Consider the following 25,187-nt stretch of genomic DNA (forward strand, 5'->3'; position numbering starts at 1 on the left):
TAAAAAAATAGTTGGTGTTTTAAAATTAACATTCCCTGAACAAATTAATAAATAATCTTTATTTATATAAAAAAAATTATAAATTTACAAATTAATAACAATTTAATGGCGAATTGATGAAAAATGTTGTTAAGGTGTAACAGTAACAGATAAATGTGTCTACACGAATTCTCCATTAAAATTTGAACAAAAAGTTACACCAATTTCTTTGCCTCAAAGAAACTCTTCAAATGCTTCATCTGCCAAGCTCCCATAACTAAGAGTACCGCAGTTTGTGTGACAGACCACCACAGAACTCTGGAGTTTGTGCTTTCACTAGTTTGTCTGAATCGTTCTTCTCGATACTGCAACAATACATTAGTGTTAATTTGTAACTTCAATTAAAGACAAATTTGTGCTTACTCTTTGATAATTTTGTTCCTTAGTAATTTGTTCGACTTGATCCAGAAGCTGCCTAATCCTGAGTTGCAACTCTGTTAATTTTTCCTTTTGCACGACTTCTCCATAGTTAATAGCATGTTCACCAACTTGTATATCCAAATGAACTCTCAACTGTGATCCACTGAACCAAGCTGTGCTGTTGGAATACATGCAAATAACATGCTCACCAGGTATGTGAGATGTGAATGAGATTTTTCCCTCGGCACTATAAACCCTCGATAAAATTATTTTATCATCCGGATCTCGTACTTCAACATGCATTCCAATTCCAGTAGAGGATGGCATGTATCCCCCACTTCTAGGATCATACAGCTCTACCTTATAATTTACTGAAAATAAATTACTGATAGATTTATACAAGATTAAGTGGCGGCATTTTTTGTATCAAATATTATATCTAACTGGCAAAGGATATTGTAGTGCTTTTATAGACTAGCCCAAACAATAATTTGTCTTTGCCACCTGGTAAAGGACCGCCGAATATAAAAATATGCCTTACCTATAACATTGGTTTCATCTGGTATTTCTTCTATAAAACATTTCCTTTCCGTTTCGCCAATATGGAAATACAAAGCATTCGAAAATGTAGCTAGTATTAGAAAAATTACTAGAGGTAAATAAATGGACTTCAACATTTTCGTTTTATTAATTCTGAAATGCTACACGACTACACGTCAGCCGTCAGACGTGAACCCAATTTTTTAGAAACAAAAAAAATCACAAAATAAGCAATCGAATCAGCAAAGAAATACGTCAATTATAATTCATTTCCTTTTTTTTGCTTAACGAAATAGGTTAACTCCATGACATTAGTGATCTGATCCAACATTCTAATTATCTGATCTAATTATAAACAGCACTATAAACGAATTTGTTTTTCTAAAGAGGGTTTACAAAAATTCTCTGCAGGTGCTCAGTTCACTATCTCCGTCGTTATTATTCTTATGGTTTTAGAGAGAGAGAAAGAGAATGATATGTCTAGAGCCCTTTCCTTTTATTCATGATTTCTGAATCATAACGATCCGATGGAGACCAATTTAGGTTGCTAGATTTCGGATCTTTCACGTATAATATGAACTGTTTACAGTTTACACCATAGAACATATAATGTTTACACGTGGTCTATGGTTTACATTATCTACAATAACACCAATCCATTCATTTCGCAACTGTGTAAATTTTTCACTACCTCTGTAAAAAACGATATTGGTGTTGGTGCACTAAATATATTTCACTTTTTTTATAATATGGCAGATGGAACAAATAAATATACATTACGATTGTGAAGTCAGAAATCTTGAGCATATGAATAATTCATAATTCATAGCTTTATTTCCAGTGCATTAGAAACGTTTTCAACGGTCAGACGCAATTGCATTTGTTCAAAACAATGAATTTTGAATCTTATGTAACATCTTATGTATGATGTCAAATGTATAATACACATGCATCTGAGTTTTGCAAATGCAAATTATTCTGGATACTTCATATTACAAAGGGGTTTATGATCTGAACTAAGCTGAAATGAAATCTACAATTTAGAATTTATCTAGTAAATTTCATTTAAAAGGTTGATGACGTAAGTGACGTTGGTGTTAGTGTTTTTGGGTAACTATAATTTGTCAATACAAATGTCATAATTGTCATTGATAAAAAGCAGCAATCACTTAATGAGCAATGGATGTGTAGTGTAGAAAAGTGGAGAAATACTACATTCGTAAATTTACGTTTGTTTTATTTTCTGTAACCCGTAAATAAGACTGATCCTATGACTCCAATGAAGGAAGCTTCACCGCCAGTTTCTGCTATGGCCACCCCAACAAACAGCAGCGGCAATTTGGTGGATGAATTTGAGGAGGCTTTTCAAGTAAGTAATTTTTTTTATTTTTTGTATGTGTTTATACTCTTCCTACGATTTCAGCACTGCCTCAATGTGCTTACCAAAGAGGAAGCGGTACCTACATCGGACAAGGATGAAATAAAAGTCGAAATAGAACAAACTACGTTACGTTTCATAGACCTTGCTAGACAAATGGAAGCATTTTTCTTACAAAAAAGATTCCTGCTGTCTGCATTAAAACCTGAAATGAATGTGAAGGAAGACATTAATGAGTTACGTTTAGAGTTAGCTAGAAAAGAGGAGCTTTTAAAAAGACACTATGAAAAAATTGCTGTATGGCAAAATCTGTTAGCCGATCTACAGAGTTACTCAAAGAGCCCAGCTCAGGGTAGTGCCACTTCGGGAGGGGGGTCTATTCCACCTTCTCCTTTACCTAATATCCCAGGAAATCAAACTCCCAATCAGATCATGCCAAGTATGTCGCCGGCTATGCAACAGCAGCTCCAACAGCAGCAGCAACAGCTGCAAATGCAACAGATGCAACAGCAACAAATGCAGCAGCAGATGCAACAGATGCAGGTAGACCGACGTTGATCTCATGGAGAGCATGTTTGTTTTGTAGATATTTATTTTTAGTACACATTTTCTAATTAAGGTAACTGATAATCACAAACTTAATTAATAGATAAATCAGCATAGACATTTGATCTTGTAAATACCTAACATGTTCTCTTCATATTAGGTTTAATGTGACTGTGAAATGGATCTCCATTTTTTTTATAAATGTTATATACAAATCCTCTACCAAAAAGTATGCAGTTTTTTAATCAAGTTTGATCATCTTCACTTACCTTTAAAATCGAAACATACACTTTTTGGTTTTTATACTTTTATTTTGAATTTATTTTTAAAATATTTTTATGAAATAAAGATCTCTGCAAGGGTTTAACAAGTGAGAAGCCTTAATATCCAGCTTCTGCAACAGAAAGTATATTTTTTATAAAAGTGGATGTCGTTTGGTGTACGGACCCAACAATGCATACTTTTTGGCATGCATGATAAGCAAAGTTGATTTATTGTTACAAGACCGTAGTACTGCCCTTTTAGTCACTCGTGTATGTATATTTGTGTACTAACTCTCAGGGTTTTTAGAAAGTGGCAATATTATTTGATTTTGAGGAATGATCAAATAAATGTGATATGTACAATGTAGCTTAAAAAATGTACTAAATGTATACATTGTCTACTTGCTCAAATGTGCCTTTATTGGATTTTTTTTCTGTTTTAATAAGTGTAAATTATATCCCTGAAAGAATTGTTGCAGATCTATTATTTTTATCATTTAATCTCTCTAATGTATAACGTGTGCAGATTATAATAAAATTTTCCAAAATTTATTGCGTTTTATTTTTCGTTTTCGGCTGCAGTCTAAAAATGGAGGGTTGGTATTCACAAATATATACATAAAATTCTACCAATGAATGTTTCTGTATATTTCTAGATATTTTGAAGAGTTTAAATATTGTGTAATTGGTTCAATAATTTATTTTAAAATAACGTGTACCAAGAAAATTTTTCATTCATATTTATGTTTTTATTAAGAAAAATGGCGGCAATATAATACAACTTCGTTAATGAGAATTTATTAATACACAATAAGGGTAAGAAGGTAATTGTAAATTCACAGGACATTGTACTCGATAGAAATGTGCTGAAATGCGAGTGAAAAACATTTCAGACAACTCGACAAATCTTTTAACTCCCATTGTTTTCAGATAGCACCTGGTTTGAGTGGTGGCGCAGTGGGACCGGGAATGCTGTCCCCTCAACAAGCAATATTCATGCAACAGCAAGGTATGGGCACATCTCGGGGTCCTTTTTCCCAACAGGGCCCCGGGGGAGTCCTACAGGGCCCTTTAGCCTATCTTGAGAAAACTACAAGTAACATAGGTAAGTATAAAATACTTGTTTTACAGATATATTTAGAAGCAAGGTCATTAGCAAAGTGTGGATTAAGTAGTAAGTTTTGTTGTTAAATATTGGGAGGTATTATGACGAGTTCGGCGACACGCAGCTCCTAACAGAACCGTGTTGACAAAAAATATGTCAAAGGGACAATACTAATACTAAATAATGTGTTTCGTAAACAACTGAAAAGAAAACCGGCAGAGTTGGCCGATAATTACTCTGTTAAGTGCCTTGTCTCTCGAACTCTAAAAATGTTTTACGAGTCGATATTTTGATGTACGAATAAGAAATAAGCTTGTTTTGAAGGCCGATTATAGTTTTATGTAATCATTTTGCAACTGATGAGCTGTGGAACATTTTATTTTTTAAGTAAATCTGATTTTGCAGGGATAACGGATGGCCGTAGGTGACGCGGGCGCGGGAGGGGGCGAGGTAGAGGAAGGGGCAGAGGTAGAGGCCGTGGCCGCGGGGCCTTGCCGGACTATGTATCCCCTTAATCCCCCTCCCTGGCCGGGTCCAACGGACCCGGCAACGCGGCACCGCATTCCACCGTACAGGGACACGAGGCGGAATCTCTCAGATGTTATATGTCTAGTATGTTAGTGTAAGCATTGTTTATTTTCCTTATAACCGTCAGCATTTTTAAATGTATTTAGTCAAAATTTTAAATATATTTAAAAAAAAACTTGTGGTGGGAATTGTGTACCGCTGACACAACCGCAGGAGTTAGGTACAAGGCGTGGATACATCATAAACTTGAAGTACCTGAGCTATAACTGCAGAGTGATACTAATTTGGAAAACTTGGAATCCTTAGGGAATTTCATAGATCTGGAGATATCGGAGAATTTCTCAAATTTTCATGGAATTTTTTTGAAATTCCAATTGCAATCGGTCTTTATTTACATCGCTGAAAAGTGCTGTATAATTTGTGAAGAATTTCTTGAACAAATTCATGAAGTTATTTGACAGCAGATTTGGTTGCCTCACGAAGTGACTTCACGAATAAATTCGCGATGTAGAACAGGTATAAATTCTAGCTAAAATGGCAATTTTATTGCCGTCACCATATAACTTTTAAAATAATACTAACGAAAAATTAAGAAAATGGCAATGATTGAAATATATTATACAGGGTGTTATGAAATTCGCGGACACGGACTGTGGCATCATATCTAGATAAAATGTCAAATAACGCCAGAGATGGTATGCGACTACGTTGGAGCAGTAGCACAATGTGTTGATGTATTTTTAGCAGCAGATGGTGGAAATTTTGAACAATTCGTTTGTCATAATTGTTTATCAAATGATTAAAAATTGAAAATTTTTATTATTTTTAGATATTTAAAATGGCTTGAAAAATATTGGTCTGATTGAAAAATGATAGATATTTTTTATAACCTTATCTAGCTTAACATGATCCCACAGTCCGTGTCTGCGAATTTCGGAACGCCCTGTATAACTGATATAGAGCTTATTTTTTCCAAACTGGACATTTTTTTAAATGTACCTGCAAAACCTGGGAATACAGAGTTAATATAATTTTCAAATGGATTTCCTGTTTTTGATGAAAAAATTCAAATTGTTGGTAAAAGAGCGCTCTTAAAATTTACAAGGTTAACTCAAATTAAACTGTGGTGATTTTAAAAGCTATAAAGTAAAAAAAAATTAGACTGGTTTGTTTGAGCCGAATCTCATTAGGTCTTATTTGCTTCTCTTCGATTTCTAACTAGTGCCATCAAAATCTGTTGGAAAAGTAATTTCCATAGCGCTCGCACACACACACAGTTTTTATGAATAATTACACAGGCCGACCATTTTCAGAACCAGAAACCGGACCTAGCGTACCCTAAAGATTTTGGTGCGCTGATTATGAATCCGAGCTCATAATTGGACCATTATCCTAGGTTCTCGAGATATTCTAACCTAAAAGTGCAAAAATCGCGGTTTTTCGCTATATTCGGGGTCAGATTACGTGAATTGATTTTTTTTCTAAAATCGCTTTAAACCATCTCAAAGTACCACTCTTACCCTCCTAAGTGCACTTTGATTTTTTGAAAATCTTTTTTTTCCATAGAGATGCGAGATTGAAGTTTAGTACTCCAGCGATTTCGTTACAACATGGAAAATTTAGGTTAACCTGTCGTAGATTTAACCCTCACTGGTTATTGCGCATTTAGGTTAATGTGTCGTAGATTATAGTGTATACATAGGTATTTGCTTCATATAGTATTCAATTTTAGGTTAGAAAATCTTGAAATATTGAGCTTAGCAGGTCTGTCAGTATTTTCAAATTCAGCGACTCTATATCTCGTTTTTGGATAAATTTTGATTATTTCAATGTTGTAACGAAATCACTGAAGTACTAAACTTCAATCTATCCCATTTTTGGCACTAAGTTAGTACTTAGTCGTCTGAATCGATTTATCCCTTTGAAAGTTAACAGCAAAAAACTCGTTTAATGTTTTTGTTACATCTCAATCTCTGGGATGGTTAATAGATGTATCCACGTCAAAATATTTTTTTTTGGGTGTTTTAAACGCATTGCTAATGTTTCAATTTTGTGGAGAATTCATAAAATGACTTTATTATAAGGAACGTAAGCAATTATAGTATTATTTACCTATTTGTAGATGTAGCAAAATATTATTCAAAAATTACTCTTTTGACATAATATTGTAAATATGCATTTTACTTCCATTATAAGTAACTCCTTTATTTTTTACTTATTTCGTGACGCCTTTATTCCTATATATATTGTTATTTCATTTTAAAGCGAATATAATTTGCTCTTTAATGTTTAGGTTACTTTAAATCATTTGATTACATAAAAACATTAAAATATCGTTTTGACAATTGTGTCTCTAAAAAAAATATATGTATATTAATCTGCACAAAGGTATATTAAAAGTATTGTTCAAGTTGGCAGCATCTTTTAGCCATTTTTTATGGGTAAATGAACTAATACCACCTAATACGTAAATTAGAGGGAAATATGGTTGTAATATTTTAAATCTATGTCTGAATAATATAAAATATGTAATAATTAATAATCACTTAAAAAGTAGTTCATTTACACCGGATCAGCTAAAAATTGCAATTACTATTACATGTATAAAAGTATTTAAGGGATTTTTTTTGTGGGCAATTAATGTTTTCTTTGTAAATTGTTTTATTATTCTGGAGTAATTATTGCGAGATTTAACAATATTAATGAGATTTCCCAAGTTCTCTTCCTTTCTGCACTCGTACAAACTATCGAATATGCCATCCCTTCTTTTTTCCCCTTCTCAGCTTCTCTTGTGGTAAATGTACTGTCAAATCAAAATTGAAAGCTGATTATTAGCATTTTGATACAGGATTTTCTTATAGGTGTACAAGTAAATGTACCTAATAAGCAAAAAACAAATGAAATTCTAAGACCCTAAAAAGGTGTATTTGGAAACTATAGCTTCCTCAAAATTGTAAATTCCAAATTTTTTTTTATGTGACAAAAGTTGTAAGTACAGTAGAACCTCGGTTATCCGGCCTTGCTTTATCCGTCCTCCCGATTTTCTGACCTCATGGCCGAAATGGCGATTCTGTGTTAACCGACGTTCATCCGTATTATCCGACATCCAATGACCTATGCCCGATTTCTGCTGTATTATTTCTTAAAAAATAATAAAAATAAATGAACCCGGATTATCCGACTTTTTCCACTAACCGACCTAGTGCCGGCCCACAATAGGTTGGATAATCGAGGTTCTAATGTAATAACAATTTCTTTCCGAAATCTACAATAGCGTGTTATAAAACCGTAAAAATAACTGTACAATTTATAAAGATCTATCTATTTTAAAATTTGCATATAAAACTCAACAGTATAAAATTTTTGGTATATTTTCATTTTTGTCAATTATATTATTTGCTTCATTTAATTTTTTCTTATTTAGTATCAAAAGAAAGAGGCAGTTTGTAATTTTATACCAATAACATGGTGATATTATATTTCGGATAAAAAAATTATTAGTATATTGGGCCACTAAAAAAATTGTAGAAGACGTAGACGATTTGATATTTTGGGAAGGCCACAGTTTCCAAATATCCGCCTTTTTTGGGATATATTAATAAAAAATATTTAAGTTACGTTTGTTTTTTACTTATGTTAATGGCACATACACCTATAAATTGGAACACACTGTACATGAGAAAATTAATATTTTCTTCTGGCAATAAAATATTTAGTATGTGAGATCTAATATTTCCTACAGAATCTTGGATTGTTACAACTTTCTATAATTTTAATATTAAAATTATACAAGTGATCATCATATTTCTCATATGTCAAGATATACGAAATGCTTAAATCGTTTGTCGTTTTGTAAAATGGGACAACAGTTTGACTAATAGATTTACATAAAATTTTGAACGAGTGTTAATAATTGCAACACAGTTTTTTTATATTATCTTTATTCCAGTACCATAAAATAGGTAAAAATATATGGCATTTCTTGATGGACATAAGACATAAAAACCTCCTATGCATAAAATACCATTTTTTACAGGAGGGTGAAAAAACAACAGCTATTTGGAGAGGAATTTAATTACTTTGCTCATAGAAGATTTACAAAAACACGGTTTTATACAAGAATGATGATAACTAGTAAATAGTAGGTTTTATTAAATAATAAAAGCAATGAAAACCAACCAATTGCATCTTCAAACTAAACACCACATAGGAGGTTTTTCACGCTCAACGATGATATACTCAATTATGTCATGAAGAGAAAAAACTCTTATTTGTAAAATGAGAAAATGTTATTTATAAAAATTTCTGCATCTCAAACTCTTGAAAATGTTACAACTTTCTTGATTTTACATACAGGGTATAAGTAAAGCAATAAAATATTTTAAAATATCGAAAAGTGTCATTAAAATAAACAGGGTGTTTCATTTCCGGTGTGCCGAACAAACACAGACGATAGAGAAAGTAATTTTGAGCAAAAAAGTTCATATCGACATGTGTCCGAAAACGCCCTCCTGTGGCGCTACCCCCTTAATGGGGGCCATTAAGACACAATTTTATTACAATATCTCGAAAATGCTTCGAAATAAATTGATAAAATTTTTATACAGAGATACCATTTATTACTACTATCGAGATAAATGAAATAGACCCCCGAGTTTGGAAACCGATATTAAGAAAACGTAGGGGCAAAAAAATTTGAAATTTGAACCCAGTTAGTTTTATTATCCCATTTTTTAGTTATTAATGAAAATGTTGAAAAAATCACGGTTTTCTGTCTACAAAATTGATACCTCTCACTTTAATTCGTCGTAATTTTTTTTGTTAATTGGTAAAGAAATTCCAAATTTTTACTGGCGATAAGTCGAACTATTGTCTAGTAATGTGGTCATTTGTCTCAGAAGGTCTTCTTTTTTTATTTTTAAGCAAAACAGGGGAGTGCTATCAGTAAATATTGCATTCTTTAAAAAAAGAAAAAAACTGACTCGAGTAGTAAATAATTGTAAACAACAATCTGAAAAAATTTGTTAAAATAATACAGTTATGAAGGCTGTATTGTATACCCTGCATCGGACCGTGACCGTCATTGACCATTCCGATACTGTTTTTAAGAATATCAAATTTATAACTGTATTATTTTAACAATTTTTTTCGAATTATTGTTTATAGTTATTTACTACGTATGTCAGATTTTTTCTTGTTTTAATAAACGCAATATTTACAGAGATAACACTCCCTTCTGTTTTGCTTAAAAATAAAGAAAAGAAGACCTTTTGAGACAAATAACCTTCACAGTACTAAAGACAATAGTTCGACTTATTGTCAGTAAAAATTTGGAATTTTTTTATGAATTAACAAAAAAATTACGAGTGAAAATGAGATTTATCAGTTTTGTAGGCAGAACTCTGTGTTTTTCAACATTTTCATTAATAACTAAAAATGGGATAACGAAACTAACTGAAATTTTAGCACACAATAGAGTCAATAGAGTAATAGTGAGGCTATGTATAGATTTCAAAATTTTTTGGCTCTACGTTTTCTTAATATCGGTTTCCAAAGTCAGGGGTCTATTTAATTTATTTCGATAGTAGGAATTACTTTATCTAAACCAAATTGACACATTATTTTCAGGGATGTCCCTACTGGAGGCAAGCCAAGGTTCAAAATCCGTAACTTTTTTTATTTGTTAAATTCGTAATTCTGCTTTCGAAAATCGAAATCCTTGATCATTTCTACATAAAAATGATATACTTGTTTCTTGTACGGAAAATAGAATTCTAGGTTATTTGTAATTTTTAATTTTCAGTAGAAGCATAAGAAGTTAAAATCGGCTTTTTCTGGAAAACCGTTGCAGATATCGTAATGAAACAAGTATATCTTTTTTATGTAGAAATGGTCAAGGATTTCGATTTTCGAAAAAAGAATTTGACAAATAAAAAAGTTACGGATTTTGAACCTTGGCTTAACCCTCGTAGGAACGTCCTTGAAAATAATGTGTCAATTTGGTTTAAAGTAATTCCTCGTAATAAATGGTACCACTGTATAAAATTTTATCAATTTATTTCGAAGCATTTTCGAGATATTGTATTAAAATTGTGTCTTAATGGCCCCCTTTTAAGCTTCACAGGGAGGCGTCTTTGGACACATGTCGATATGAACTTTTTTGCTCAAAATTACTTTATCATCTGTGTTCGTTTGGCATACCGAAAATGAAACACTCTATATTATTAATAATTCTAATAAAATGTGAAATTCCAATCGATTTGTAACAAAATAATTATCCTATTTCATATCCATTAAGCAAACTATTATTCTCGTAAGTATATCAAAACTGCTTAATAAATAATAATTAGTAGAGATCTGTTTAATTCAGGACTTCCAGGAGTTAACAAAGTTTTGTATAATTTTTTTGTATAACAGTAGAAATATTGGTTTCTTGGTATTTCTTAAAGTGTGTTGAGATGTTGGGAAACGCCCACGATTCTAAAACTGCAATACCAAGTAGTACATCCAATAATGGAATGGAATTAATTATCATACATTAATCAGTTTCTGGCTTATTTATGGGAATATAAGTTTGTCCAAACCATATGTATATCTGATATGAAATGAGGTAATTTGTTTGCAAAACAATTAAATTAACATTTATAATCTTCTTCGATTTCCTATTCCTAACAATATTTCCTAGTTTTAATTGCCAGTGTTGCAAGAAACAACTATTCCGCGGGCTATATGCCCCGACCGGCATTGAATTATACTCGCAACACCTAGTGGAACAGTTAGAATCGTTCATCAGTTTAACCCACCAGGCACAAACCGGTTTTGGACTTATTAGTCCTCATCAGTGTGTCATAGATCACGACAAAGAGGTACATTGTAAGCGCAGCGCAAATGGCTCCATCTGTTGTGCTGACTCCCAACTGTGCCATTCAAATGGCTACAGTAGGAAGCGACCTGCTATATTGCCAGGTACTTTGTTGCACGACTGCCACCCAGAGGGCGAAACACAATGTTTTAATTGCCAGTGTTGCGAGAAACAACTACTCCGCGGACTATATGCCCCGACCGGCATTGAATTATACTCGCAACAGCTAGGATCGTTCATCAGTTTAACTCACCAGGCACAGACTGGTTTCGGACTTATTAGTCCTCATCATAACCTTATGACTAATAAGTCCGAAACCGGTTTGTGCCTGGTGGGTTAAACTGACTGACAAACGATCCTAAGTGTTGCACTAGGTGTTGCGAGTATAATTCAATGCCGGTCGGGCATATAGCCCGCGGAGTAGTTTCTTGCAACACTGGCAATTAAAACATTGTGTTTCGCCCTCTGTAGGTGGCAGTCGTGCAACAAAGTACCTGGCAATATAGCAGGTCGCTTCCTACTGTAGCCATTTGAATAGCACAATTGGGAGTCAGCACGACAGACGGAGCCATTTGCGCTCCGCGTACAATATTTCCTAGTGACACTTTGATATTTCAAAAAATTTAGGTTACTTTGAAAATTTTGAAAACAAGCAGAAATTTTTATAAACAATTAAATTTTGTCATAAATCTACAAATAAAAAGGTTTTTCCTCTTCAGGACACAATGTACAACTGGACAGATTTCACTTGAGCCCCGAAATGCACAAATCAGAAAGAGCATGCGCTTGATGTAGAATGAGATGAAAATACAGACAGCAAATAACCCATCGTTCTCCTCCGTTCACCACTCCGTTACTTTGCCACTGCACATCCTACCCGCAAGGTCCTGTATATTGTAAGTTTGTTGAGAAGTGCCACACATATTTTATCTGTTTTGTCAATGAATAAATATAAAAGTACTACGTTGAAGTTAATATTCGTTCAAAATTTTGTTTAACAAACCGTTTCATTTTACTAAACGACTAAAATAATTGAAGGGTTTTGGAAAGTTACAGCCAGATTTTCAAACAGGTGATTATGAATGCTTGCCAAGTGATGTCCGTCGTTTTGTAAAACACCTGCCATTTTATAAAATGATGTCACAGATTTGATAATCTGGTTCTGACATATAATAATTAATAAATATGATGAACACTGTATAAACTCTTCAGTATGTTTAATTTCGTTAGTTTAAATGATTATTAGTGTATTAGCAAATTGAGAAATGAAGTATAACTCTGTGATTGACCATTGGGGCACATAGTAACCTATAATTACTTAGTTACATTAGTTACCATGTAAATATTTTGAGTCCTTTTTGTATCAATTCGATTTTTTTTTACGTGTAACGTTACCGAATTTCAAAATTGTGATATCAAATAAATAAAGGAATAGTGTACTCAAATATTGTATTTCTTATTAAACAAATTAAAAAAAAATGCTTCAAAAATACACATAAATCTTAGCAACGATCCGTTTGGGACTTAATAAACTCTATCAGGGTTCTGGTGGGACGACCGGTCATGCCTTTGCTTAAATAAGGCGTATCGTCTTGTGGACCCATAACCCCAGCGATATCTAAATGCATCCAGTTACATTTTTCTGGTACGAACTCCCGAAGGAAAGCGGCCGCAGTACAACTGCCACCCCCTTTGCTTTTACTTATATTGTTCACGTCATAAGCGGTATTTTCCGCTACTTTCTTTGTGTAACGTTTCCAAAGAGGCATCCGCCAAACTCTGTCGCCCGTGTGAGACCCCGCATTCTCTAAATCGTTATACAATGCGTTTGAATTCGAGAATACACCGGTAGCGGCATCGCCTAGTGCAACCGCCACGGCACCTGTAAGTGTGGCAACATCCAACACCCATTTCGGATTAAATTCGGAGCTGTAGCACAAAGCATCTGCTAAAATTAGTCTTCCTTCGGCATCGGTGTTATTTACGCATATAGTCTTTCCGTTTCTGGCAGTGAATATGTCGCCTGGCTTTGTGGCACTTCCCGAAGGCATGTTTTCTACCATGGGAATCAGTAATTTGATGTTAGCTTCGACGTTAAGTTTCGCCAGGCCGAATATAGCTCCTACGCAAGCGGCTGCGCCACCCATATCCGCACGCATATCGTCCATGCTAGCTGAAGGTTTCAAGCTTATGCCTCCCGAGTCGAAAGTTACTCCTTTTCCTACAAGTACAAAAGGGTTTTCGTTAGTGTTGCCTTTGCTGTAGCTGATTTCGACGAATTTTGGAGGTTCTATCGACCCTTTTGCCACACTTAGGAAAGAAAACATCTTTTGCTGCACAGCCCATTCTTTCTCGTGTATTTGCACGGTCAGTCCTAAGGGGCTTAAGATGTTCTGTATTTCTTTGGAGAATATCGTAGGCGTTAGTAAATTGGAAGGAGTATCTGCTAACTTTCTGGCAAGGTTTTGAGATTCTGCTTTTATTGAACCTTGGACCCATCTCGAGCAGCTGGTTTCATCAGAATCATATAATTGGACTTGAGGTAGGGGATCTTTCTTGCTTTTGTACTCTTGGAATTTCCATGTACCTAGAAGGCTTCCTTCAGCAGCAGATTCGGGATTACCAAAGCTTTCTACAAAAATATTTTTCACTGTCGCAGCGTCCAAAGCTCTACATCCAGCTGAAAGTTAAAAGACACCGTATAATTAAAAGTTGTACATGATAGTTTCTCCTACTATCTACAGGGTGTTAATTACTTGCAGAACTATGGCCTGAATGATTTATTTATTTATTTAAAAATACAATATCCAATTACAAGGTAAAACAGAAGTATAAGTTAAATTAAACAAAAATTATTTATCTAATTAAAAGTGAAAATTCCCTAAATTCAAATATAAATAGAAACACCAGTAAAGGAAATACTCTTATAATTAAAAACCCCAAAAATTTGACAACACTAGCCGTTATGAAAATTCGATCACTGCGTGTGATTCCAAATTCAAGAAAAAAGTATTTTCGAAAAATGGACAATAACTCTAGAACTACTAATTTATGAGGAAAAAGTTTGTAGGATTTTTTTTCTAGAAATACAATTTTAAGTAAGTTTAGCATAATCACGGAAAGTCTGAAATAATCATTGGTTCAAAATTTTTGCATTTTTTTAGAGATTGCAGGTAGGTAAGAGAATTATGCCGATTATTTTTTTGGATTTGGAAATTACTACTATAAGACATATACAATAATGTCTAAGGCACGACATCATCTTTTTCATTAACATACGGCAGGGTGGGTGAGGAACACCACGTCAATAATCAGCATTCTAACGACAGTAGTAGGTAGGTCGCAGAGTATCGATATATGTTTTTTCTTCTTTCTTTAGCGACGAAATTTTTTCTGTGTCTTAAAAGGTAAATACATAGGTATGTCGAAATTAAGTACTAACAGACAAATGTTTCTGCACACATTATATCTTGTAGTAGAAAAAATTGATCGGTGTTACCCAAATGTAGATGAATTAATAGCACAGACCCAGGCAGTCTTTCTCAAATCCCCGAAACGTATTCGTCAATTCCACCAACAGTGTCCTGACATTCCAGAACTTCCACAACCCATTCTTACACGATGGGGGACATGGTTAGAGGCATCATTTCATTATTTTAAACATTTTCAAAAAATAAAATCCCTAGTTTTACAATTAGATGCCAAAGAATACGCTGCTACTCGGAAGAGCTAAATAAAATTTCAAGACAGTCGAGTTGAAGCACAGTTGGAAAATATTTGCAACAATTACATTCCAATCGCAGATGCTATCAAAAATCTTACAAAATACTGCATTATCATTAGATGAATCCCTGCAAATGGTAGATGACGTACAAACAGTGCTATATGCATTAAGTGTTGAGAAAAGTGTTTACGTCAGAGGAAGTTTGACAATGTATTAAAAAAAAATCCAGATTTCTCCAGATTAAAACACCTTCATAGCAATGGCTCTCCCATGGATTCATTAACTACTGCTTTTAGAGATTATTTCAAATATGCACCTATAACGTCATTAGATGTCGAACAATCGTTTTCGTTATATAAAAATATTTTTTCTCCGTTGTGGATATTGCTTAACAAATCTATTGCAGAGACATATGTAATGTTCTAGATATTTGCCAGAGCTCATCCAGATTTTTAATATGGAACCGGATAAGCATTCCACAATATTATAAAATTATTAATAATGTCTAATCTATTAAGTTAAGTTAATTTATAGTTGATTATTTTTTTCAAGAAAATCTATTCTCCTAATAGTTATAAAAAGAAAGCACAAATATTTGGAGATATGACAACAAAAGTCTTTTGTTACTTTGAGGATGAAATTGAGTACCTTAAACGATTTCTGTACTATAACTTCAATATGAGTGTGAAAATTATGAGTATTGTTCAGTGTTACTTATAAGTCTCTCAAGTTAAAGAAAAGTAATAAATCGAGATTGGTCCTTTTTTCAAATATAATGGAAAGTACCTTTTTTCTTTGAAAATTATCTGTGCGACATTGAATTTCTAGGATTTTTAGTGATAGTGGCTTTCTGCCACCGATACATGTATCCAAATTAAGCAGATTTTGTACGTCTCATTAAATAAATCATAAGCCCCAGTTTCATAATTCAGAGGAATTTTATAAAACGAGATTTTTTTTTTTAATTTTAGCATTCTCTATCTCAAAAATTATCTCCTGCATTGTATACTTCAAATTTTTTAAAATAAACTTTGACGTGCGGCTTAGCAACCGCTAAAAAATACGTGAAGTAACTTAGCAATATGAGTGAATTGAACTGAATTAGCTAGAAGTGATTCGTTGTTTAATAATGTTTCCAACTAATACCTGAGGCAGCCACTCGTACAGATTCATTTTCTTGTGAAATGAGTTCTATTTCTTCTTGCTCTGGAATTTTTTTCCCTAGTCCAACAACAGCAACCGATTGGAATTCTTCGTCGATACCCCAAAACAAGAAACTTTTTCCAGCTTTAACTTCATTACCTGCACTATACAAGAAAACATTTTACATGACATTAACATCAAAACAAATTCTGTTAATGTAAAAATTAATTTTAAATATTAAGTACTTAGATTTTAGAGACACATGATAAAGTTTAAAACAAAATTCGTATGTTTTAAGCAATCTCATTCAAAATTGGCATGCAACTTTAGTTTTCAGTTGTCCATAAACGTATGTACATGCTATTTCAAATTTGAATAACTATTTGAAATAGGGCATATCTTTCTAACTTTGAACACCCTGCATCTTGAAAATTAAATGTTTCTGAACGTTTATAGGAACCTTTTTCGGCATTTTGCAACTTAGAGTTTGCCAAGCATTTTATTTACACCTTGTATATTCTTTTACTAACGAATTCAATATTCAACGATAGGAGAAGTACATATATACTTTGTTAAATTTCTGGTTTAAAAAGGACAGAAAGAATTGAAAAATTTTAGGAGAATGGGAAATATTTATTGCTATAATATACAGCTACTTCACACCAATGAAAATATGGTTTCAAACTGATTAATTGATGGTTCTTTCTCTATAGACACAAATTTGCTTATAGGACGACACATATGTTATATCTCATATTATAGTGCGGACTATTTAAATTAACTAAAACACCAACATTTATATCATACTATTTGAATCACAACATTTGTATAGATTTGTTAGTTATAAAAACCACACTTTCTCACGGTAAGTCACAAACTGCCAACAATACAGACTAAATAATTAACTTTTTAATTTTTTTTGTTCAACAAAAATGTGGTTCCATTTTTTTTTAAAGGGAACAAAGTTCAAAAGAAAAGTAGATCTATTATTCCGGTAATATTTTTAAATATATATACTAAAGTAACTGCATTTTTATATAACTATACAAAATATTAAAAGTCTTTTCATAAGCTCATAATATTTCTACAAATATATATTTTTTAATTCTTAAATTAATATTTCATCAACACTATACAAAATGGAATGAGCAAGCAATGAATCTATAAGTAACACTTTCATAGCTTAAATAACTTGTACTGTAAAATAAATATATATATTTGTTTTAATAGCTGATATGTTACAACTTTGAAAAAGCATTTTATTGAATATGTGAACACTTTTTAGATAAATCCAGAAACCAATAAAATAATTTCTTCCACTTCTAACAGTATAACATAAATCTTTATTTTTACAATTACTGAATAGTACTTATAATAAAGCTTGTCCTAAATTATATATATTATATATTTTTTTGAATCACGTTTTGGTCATTTGCAATCTAAAGTTCTTATAAACATTAAACAGTATCACCTGTTTTTTGGGCTCGGCTTTTATTAAATAAATTATACAAGATGCAATTATATTTCCCCGATATTTGCACTGTAAATCCCCCCATATTCATATAGAATTTAATTCAAATACATGGGACTAGACAATTTTAATTAATACACCTTAAAATATCAAATAAACAACACATATTTACCCCTCACCCAATATCTATTACAAGTTACAACATAAATAATTTAAATAGAGCCTGCTTTGTGTCATATAAATAAAATTTGCATTTGTACCTATAAGTAATAAACATTGCACTGATTTCCTAGTTGCCTACCTATTCCAGACTGAGGAATTTTTGCTTATTCATTACTACTTGCTAATAATGAGCAATGAGTATTTCATGTTACAGCAATATGGGGTTAAGGACAACATAGACCTATATTTAAACACCAATATACATTATAGGCACTCTGTTGGACTAACAGGTAATCTCAAGGTAAACTTTAAATGTAACGAGATTTTTTACTACATTAAAATGACCAATACAGTTTGTGTTAACCAATTTTTTAATGAACTAATCACATCGTTATAATTTTTTTTAGAGTAATTCTAAAAACCTAAAGCGAGTCAAAAATATTTCTTTTCATTACATCATTTCTTCAACCAACACACCCATTTTTATGAAAAATAAGTTGATATTTTAAAATTACATGTTAGTCCACAAAGTGATTTCAGATATATATTTAAATTTCTATTACTCTAACTTGTGCGTATTCAGGATTTTCTTATTACCTTTACGTTGGCACATTTGGAATCATAGTGACAGCATAAATATAAAAAATGTTACAAACATAACGATTAAAGAAAAACAAGGAACCCCGCACAGAAAAGTGGTTTCCGTTAAATTGGCTAAATTTTTTATATGTTATGTCTGCTTGCTGAACAAACGTCTTCATGGGCCCAAGTCCAAAATTCCACGGGTTCCGATATAAGGGCTTTGCGACCGCGACATTTGTTCAGCACACAGAGATACAAAATGTATAAAAAATTATCCAATTTAACAGAAACCACTTTGCTATAAGGATTGTGCGGAGTTTTTATGGAGAAATGAAGAGATTTCCGATGAACATTTCTATAGCGAATTATGTTAAAATGATTTATATACTATCAATAACTGAAAAACTGATAATGGAATTAAAAAAAATCTCATGGTAAATCCTATTATTTTATACTCAAGACAAATATAAGAATAAAATATCAGGATATAACATTCTCATCCGAAACTGCTCAGGTTCTTCAGATATCTAGAATGTCGTAACCTTTTGAATAATTTTATAACTGTATTTTTAGAATCACTGCAATTAAAAAATGTTATTAAATAAAAACAATATTTCCAAACAGAGCAGCCAGTATTAGTCCGAGAGGCAGCGACAGAAATTTTGCACCAGTTCCTACAAACCTAATTTTTTCCCATTTTGTTGTTTTGATGCCGCAAGTAAATGGAACGGCAGTCTACCGCGCCAATATGGGGGCAAACATTAATAACAATTTTTCGAACGTGTAAATAAATAATATGTAAACATCTTATACCTACAAGTGTGAAACTTTTTAGAGTGATCAATTATACCTAAAAGTGCAGTATAATGATAGTCTACCGTGTCGGAAGCGGGGCCATCAAGGGTCTACCACTCACGCAAAACATTGAAAAATTAACTTTTTGACTTATTTCTACAAGGCTGACTTTTTTTTTCCTCATATACTTTAGTTTATAAGAAAACTGAAGAAAACAGTCTACCGATAATCTAAGGGTGTAAAGCCTTGATAGACGCAATGGAATGCACGATCTTCCGAGGGCAGTCGCTGCGCCAATCCGCTGTAAATCGTTCTGAATAATTATTAATTAGTCATATCGGGATTAAAACATACAAAGCTGGTTTTTAAGTAGTTTACGATAATAATTGTCAAATAAACGTTTTCTACCTTCGATAATAATTGGTTAGTTTCAATAGAAGTGGCTAAAATTTTTGTGCGCGAGATTGTTTGAAAAGCCAACCAATGTTCGCTGAGCCCGAATAACAGTAACTTACTGTACCTTTAGTCATTCAGTTTACTTTCAAATTGTTTAAAATTAATAATAAAATCAACGAGATTAAATTGTTATTTAATTTTAAAAAACATACAATAAATTTTGTAAGTAAAAATATAGGATTTAATATTAAATAATTATGAAATTAATATATTGCAGCTGCTTATAATAAATATTATATCTCCTTAATATTGCAACAGTGAAAGCTGTAGTCCTTCAATAAAGTTCCCGTGCAAAAACTTTAGCCACGTCTACTGAAGCTTTAACCACCTTGTATAGAAGACGTTTATTGACAATAATTATTGTAAACTACCTATGGACAAAAAAGCAACTTTGTAAATTTTAATTTAATTCCGGTATGAGTTATTATTCAGAACGACATACAACGTATCGGTGTAGCGACTGCGTTCGGGAGATCGTGCAATCCATTGCGTCTAACAAAGCTTTAAACCCTTAGTAGAATATTTTCTTTGATTCTCTTATTAACTAAAGTATTTGAGAAAAAAATTTCAGCCTTGAAGAAATAAGTCAAAAAAGTTAATTTTTTAACATCTTCCGTGAGTGGTAGACCTTTGATGGCCCCGCTTCTGACACGGTAGACTATCAATATACTGTACTTTTAGGTATAATTGATCACTCTAAAAAGTTTCACACTTGTAGGTATGACATTTACATATTATTTATTTACATGTTTGAAAAATTGTTATTAATGTTTGCCCCCACATTGGCGCGGAAGACTGACGTTCCGTTTACTTGCGACATCAAAACAACAAAATGAGAAAAATCAGCTTTGTAGGAATAATTACATCAATAGTGTCGCTGCCTCCCGGACTATACAGGCTGTTACAAATTCGCTTCTCACTTAAGAAATCTTGGAAATGGCAAGAGGTACAAAGTAGCTTAAATGGGGGCAAAGTTGCGTAATCAGCGAACCAACATTATGCCTCTAAAAAATCAAGGCTGACATGATTAGTTTTCAAAATATTTGAAAAATCCGAAATTTTGGAAATCCGTTTTTGTTTCATTTCAGCCTTGTTTGAGATGATATTGAAAAAAGAACACTTTCTCATGGCCAATTTTTACCCACTATCGAATGGCATAATCAATTTTTATATGTAACATTTCGTCTCTCCAGGACCATCATCAACTTCCATTTTTTAAATACGACCCTAGAAATTTTATTACATTTTTTGCAATCCTTCATGACCCCCAATACTGTACTGCCTCAGCCCGAGTCAGATGCAGACGTTTTGTTTTGAAAAATTCATCTTCAGTGTATTCCTTCCAAATTAATCTAAATTTTGTATTTAGATTTCTTTGTTTAATGAATTATTGTACACTGTAAGTGTAAGCTACTTCGTACCTCTTACCGTTTCCGAGATCCCTTAAGTGAGAAGCGAATTTGTAACAGCCACACATTCAGATTATTTTTTCTATTATATTCTTTAGTAGACATTCTAAAAATTAATTTAATTATCGAATAAAATAATAAATGATTCAAATGGAGATTAGAGTTAATTTGAATTTTTGGATTAATTAAAGTTTCGATTTTGGAAAATTGTTTTCAAGGAGCGAATTCTCGTTTAAATTTATTTTATTATCACAACCATTTATATTAAAATTGGAAAATTAAGCATTAACATTTACTCTTTTAAAGCCATTTGTTTTTTTAAATATCGGTTAAACGCTTTTGTAAATGATTTATCTCCAAAATTAATCAACTATTTTGGTACGTTTCAATTAACATTGACACAATCCGAATCAAATAAATTAGTATTTAAAATTCCAGATAATGATTGTCTCTTACAGGTAGAATGCCTAAAAAATTATAACGTTATAACGATACAATATATTACAAACCTTATTGTTAAATCACAAAAATAATATTTCCATCAAATCGTACAATTAAACTAACTCTAAAATATTTATAATCCCCCGACTATTCGCTGCCACGACAACGTTAGAGTTCTGTTTCCAACACACAGCCGATACGAATTCGTTCATATCATCTTCACGTCTCTCTTGTTCGAGAACGCCCTCGATAGCCTCAAACTTATAACTAAATAACTTTTTACTCAATCCTTTGTAATATACATATAGCGCGTTATTTTCTGACCCGCAAGCCACATAGTCACCATCAGTTGCCAGTCCGACGAAATTCTTCTCGTTAATGTGTCCCAAAAATGACCTGAGACAGTACGGCGTGTTGATATTCCACATTTTGAGCTGCGAATCGGTGGAAGCCGACACTATTTCTTCACTATTTAAAAATTTTACGTAACTAACAGCCTTTTTGTGCCCTTTAAAAATTGCAACTGCCTCTTTCATGTTTCTTAAGTCGTAGTAATGAACACAGTGATCGGCGCTGCCGAAAGCTAAGTGGGACGAGCTACGTGGATTGAACTTCACGCAGCACACGTTCGCTTTGGCTTCTAAAGTAGCTACAGAATGTTCTTCATTGAGGGAATACAGTTTCACTCTGGCATCGTCGGAGCCCGATGCTATTAAACGTGTGTCCACGCAGTTGAAATCCACACTCCAACATCGTTTTTCGTGCTCCTGGTATGTTTTAGTCCTTTGCCCAGTAGAAGCGTCCCAGATGGTTACAGTCCCTTCGTAGTCGCTAGAAGCTAAAGTACTTTTGTGGTACGTATTCCAGCTAACACAGGAAATTTTTGATCTGGAAACCATTTCAATGCAAGGGTAATGTATGCTTACAACGTCCTTAATTACACCGCTATAGTCAAAAACCTTTATCCTCTTCGTCACCCCCGCTATGGCAAAAAACTCATTATCCTTGTCAAACTCTATACTCGAAACGATAGTGGAATTATTAAACAAGTCACTAGAGTAGTTCAATGTTGCTAGAATTCGAAGCGAATTGTAAGTGGAAAATTTTATTAAACTCTCGCGGAATTGGTCCAAACCTGGATTTGGTTCCAGAGCGGGTTTGGAGCTTTTGTCGAGGCCTTCTTTACCGAAAAATATGTCCTTGGAACGTGTCGAGAAATAACAGTCCACAAAATCGTCAAAGTACGCGTGCATTCGTCTCCTACGCATTGCGAGTGACGTGTTAGGTCGAGAAGGGCCTTCCAAACTACTAGATTCCTCACGTCTGCCCGTGGAGGTGCCGATATTATCAATAATCTCAATCATTTCCTTTTTCATAGCATTAACTGTGGACGCATCCGTTTCGGAGGCCCCCGCAGCAGTACGTTCAACATCTTCTAGTGTTGGACATTTACTATGAACTTCCCTTAGTTTGTTGCTAACTTCTTCAATATCATATTCTATAATAGTTATTTCTTTCGCAATTTGGGCTTGTCGTTCCCGTTTCTGCTTAAGTAAATGTTTTAAGAATTCTAGTAGCAGTCTATTTTGAGCTGCGCAAGACTCGGCTTCTAACAACTGTTTGCGCTGTGTTAGGACCTCCAGCATAACGTTAACATCGGGTAGAGTTAAATTTTGTGATTCGCTGGCCACAAAATCTCTTAGACCATCTGCTGATGAAGCAAACTCCCCAGAACTGTCCCTCGTTATGCCTAAAGCATCGTAACCATTCATTCTGAGCTTGTGCTTCTTTATTAAGTCGTTAAGTAAAAAATTTGGAAATATCTGTTCCATCGCAAGAGCTGAATTACACTTTGGACAGCGCTTCTGAGATTCTATCGACTTGGTAATGCAGCTGTAACAGTAGGTATGACCACATTTGGTAATGTGCGCTTCTTCTATTAAATTAAAACAGACGGGGCATAAAAAGTCAGTGCTTTTTTCATCATAAGCTCCCCCTGTTGTTGGACGTGGTCTTTTGGGAGTTCGAATAGATGAACGGTTTGGCGGTATATTCGATCCACTGTGTGAAGATGCTGAACTACTACGCCCATCTCGGCTAGATGCCATAGCGAGTCCTTTTAAGGATGTTTAGAAGCCAACCGACCTGAAACAATTATACATACATTTATATTCTTTATCAAGAAGAAGCATAACAATAAATCAAATGAATCTTCTTCATTTATTTAGATTTATGATACAAAATTTTTCAGTTAAATAAAAGATAATTACAAAATAAATGAATAAAAATGAGTTTCAGGTCGGGGCAAAAAACAAAAATAGTAATGAACAGTGCTCATTATTACTGACAAAAAATTATAAATCAAAAGTATGAGTATGCAATTTTTATTTTTTTTTTTGGCACTAGTGTAAAATATTTATACAGTGTATAGAGATTATTACTATTAATACAATCCCACTTTTAATGACCACCTGCATATTGCGATGTATTTTCAACGTTACATTTGGTTTCATGTACATAATTTTTAGTTTGCTTATTACATCATCCATTTAGTACAACCCGATTTCACTGTCCCTTAGAATGTTGTTATATCAAAACTCCACTGTATTTATCAAACTAACTACAAATTACTTGAAAAAGGTATGAAAAAGATGCAACTTTTCTTTCATTATATACAATTTTGTTTTTTAATTCAAATAAATAAGGTTTAAACAGTAACTACATTACAGAAAATATAAACGAAAAAATAAATATATTTATATTAATGGATATATTTTAATTAAAATTAGTTTATTGTCTTAATAGTATAAGACTATTTTGACTTCATACAATAGTTGTTCCTCGATTGTTACTTATCTTATCTAGTTTAATAGAAATTAATGATTTAAATGTGAAAAATAGAAACTACAATTGGGTAGCTGTATTACATAACACCCTTCACTTTATTGTATTTTTGGTTACACATTAGTACTTATTAAAATATACTTACAGTTTAAGTTGTTCTAGGAGTCTCCCTTGAGTCTTTTTGTTGAACTTTTCAGCAGATGGTGTTAACTCAATCCCATCATTCTGTTCATTCGAATAAACACCCAATACAAGTCCTTTCTAAGAAATATACTCAGATTAAACTATAGAAATATATTTGCTGTGCTATTACCCTTTCACAAGTAGTATTTGATGAATATCTTGACAAATTCCTTATAAGATAGGATAACCTAAGAAATTTGTTACATTTTAAGGAAAGTGCCATACTTTATATTAAACGGACTCCTTGTTTTAATATACAGATTTCGTTTAAGTCATGGGTTAATTTTATAGTTTTTATAACAAACGATTAAAAATATATTTTATATCTTGCGATGTACGAAATAGAAAATCGTTCA

The 25,187-nt window shown here is 32.9% G+C and overlaps 3 protein-coding genes across 5 annotated transcripts; 1 reads left to right on the forward strand and 2 right to left on the reverse strand.

Moving 5' to 3' along the window:
- Window positions 1–39: 39 nt before the first annotated feature.
- On the reverse strand, window positions 40–1,156 carry LOC108904450 (transmembrane emp24 domain-containing protein eca). The gene is made up of 3 exons (XM_018707017.2): window positions 941–1,156; window positions 403–770; window positions 40–344 (listed from the first exon to the last, which is right to left on the reverse strand). The coding sequence occupies exons 1-3, from the start codon at window positions 1,074–1,076 to the stop codon at window positions 195–197; spliced, it is 654 nt and encodes a 217-aa protein (XP_018562533.1). The 5' UTR covers window positions 1,077–1,156; the 3' UTR covers window positions 40–194.
- Window positions 1,157–2,059: 903 nt separating this feature from the next.
- On the forward strand, window positions 2,060–5,581 carry LOC108904449 (mediator of RNA polymerase II transcription subunit 28). Of its 2 annotated transcripts, XM_018707016.2 has the most exons (4): window positions 2,060–2,308; window positions 2,363–2,860; window positions 4,057–4,231; window positions 4,637–5,581. In XM_018707016.2, exons 1-4 carry the CDS (start codon window positions 2,210–2,212, stop codon window positions 4,657–4,659), a joined length of 795 nt encoding a protein of 264 aa, XP_018562532.1. In that variant the 5' UTR covers window positions 2,060–2,209; the 3' UTR covers window positions 4,660–5,581. The 2 variants fall into 2 exon arrangements, with proteins under 2 accessions (XP_018562532.1, XP_018562531.1); XM_018707015.1 differs by lacking the exon at window positions 4,637–5,581 and having other exon boundaries at window positions 4,057–4,479.
- A 7,475-nt stretch (window positions 5,582–13,056) lies between these two features.
- LOC108904452 (E3 ubiquitin-protein ligase RFWD2) lies at window positions 13,057–25,187 on the reverse strand. 2 transcript variants are annotated; one of them, XM_018707020.1, is made up of 4 exons: window positions 24,962–25,187; window positions 24,794–24,909; window positions 16,492–16,652; window positions 13,057–14,301 (listed from the first exon to the last, which is right to left on the reverse strand). In XM_018707020.1, exons 1-4 carry the CDS (start codon window positions 25,052–25,054, stop codon window positions 13,124–13,126), a joined length of 1,548 nt encoding a protein of 515 aa, XP_018562536.1. In that variant the 5' UTR covers window positions 25,055–25,187; the 3' UTR covers window positions 13,057–13,123. The 2 variants fall into 2 exon arrangements, with proteins under 2 accessions (XP_018562536.1, XP_018562535.1); XM_018707019.1 differs by lacking the exons at window positions 13,057–14,301; window positions 16,492–16,652; window positions 24,962–25,187 and adding an exon at window positions 21,847–23,949 and having other exon boundaries at window positions 24,794–24,878.

Source organism: Anoplophora glabripennis, unplaced genomic scaffold, assembly GCF_000390285.2.
Source record: "Anoplophora glabripennis isolate ALB-LARVAE unplaced genomic scaffold, Agla_2.0 scaffold133, whole genome shotgun sequence".
Classification (NCBI taxonomy): Eukaryota; Metazoa; Arthropoda; class Insecta; order Coleoptera; family Cerambycidae; genus Anoplophora; species Anoplophora glabripennis.

Bases quoted from the DNA above. Each gene is read 5' to 3' on its own strand.
- LOC108904450 (XM_018707017.2), bottom strand. From the start codon at position 1,076: ATGTTGAAGTCCATTTATTTACCTCTAGTAATTTTTCTAATACTAGCT. The intron at 771-940 runs GTAAGGCATATT...ATTTATTTTCAG, and splicing joins AGATGAAACCAATGTTATAG to TAAATTATAAGGTAGAGCTG. The intron at 345-402 runs GTAAGCACAAAT...GTATTGTTGCAG, and splicing joins AGGAACAAAATTATCAAAGA to TATCGAGAAGAACGATTCAG.
- LOC108904449 (XM_018707015.1), top strand. From the start codon at position 2,210: ATGACTCCAATGAAGGAAGCTTCACCGCCAGTTTCTGCTATGGCCACC. The intron at 2,309-2,362 runs GTAAGTAATTTT...CTACGATTTCAG, and splicing joins AATTTGAGGAGGCTTTTCAA to CACTGCCTCAATGTGCTTAC. The intron at 2,861-4,056 runs GTAGACCGACGT...CATTGTTTTCAG, and splicing joins AGCAGATGCAACAGATGCAG to ATAGCACCTGGTTTGAGTGG.
- LOC108904452 (XM_018707019.1), bottom strand. From the start codon at position 23,912: ATGGCATCTAGCCGAGATGGGCGTAGTAGTTCAGCATCTTCACACAGT.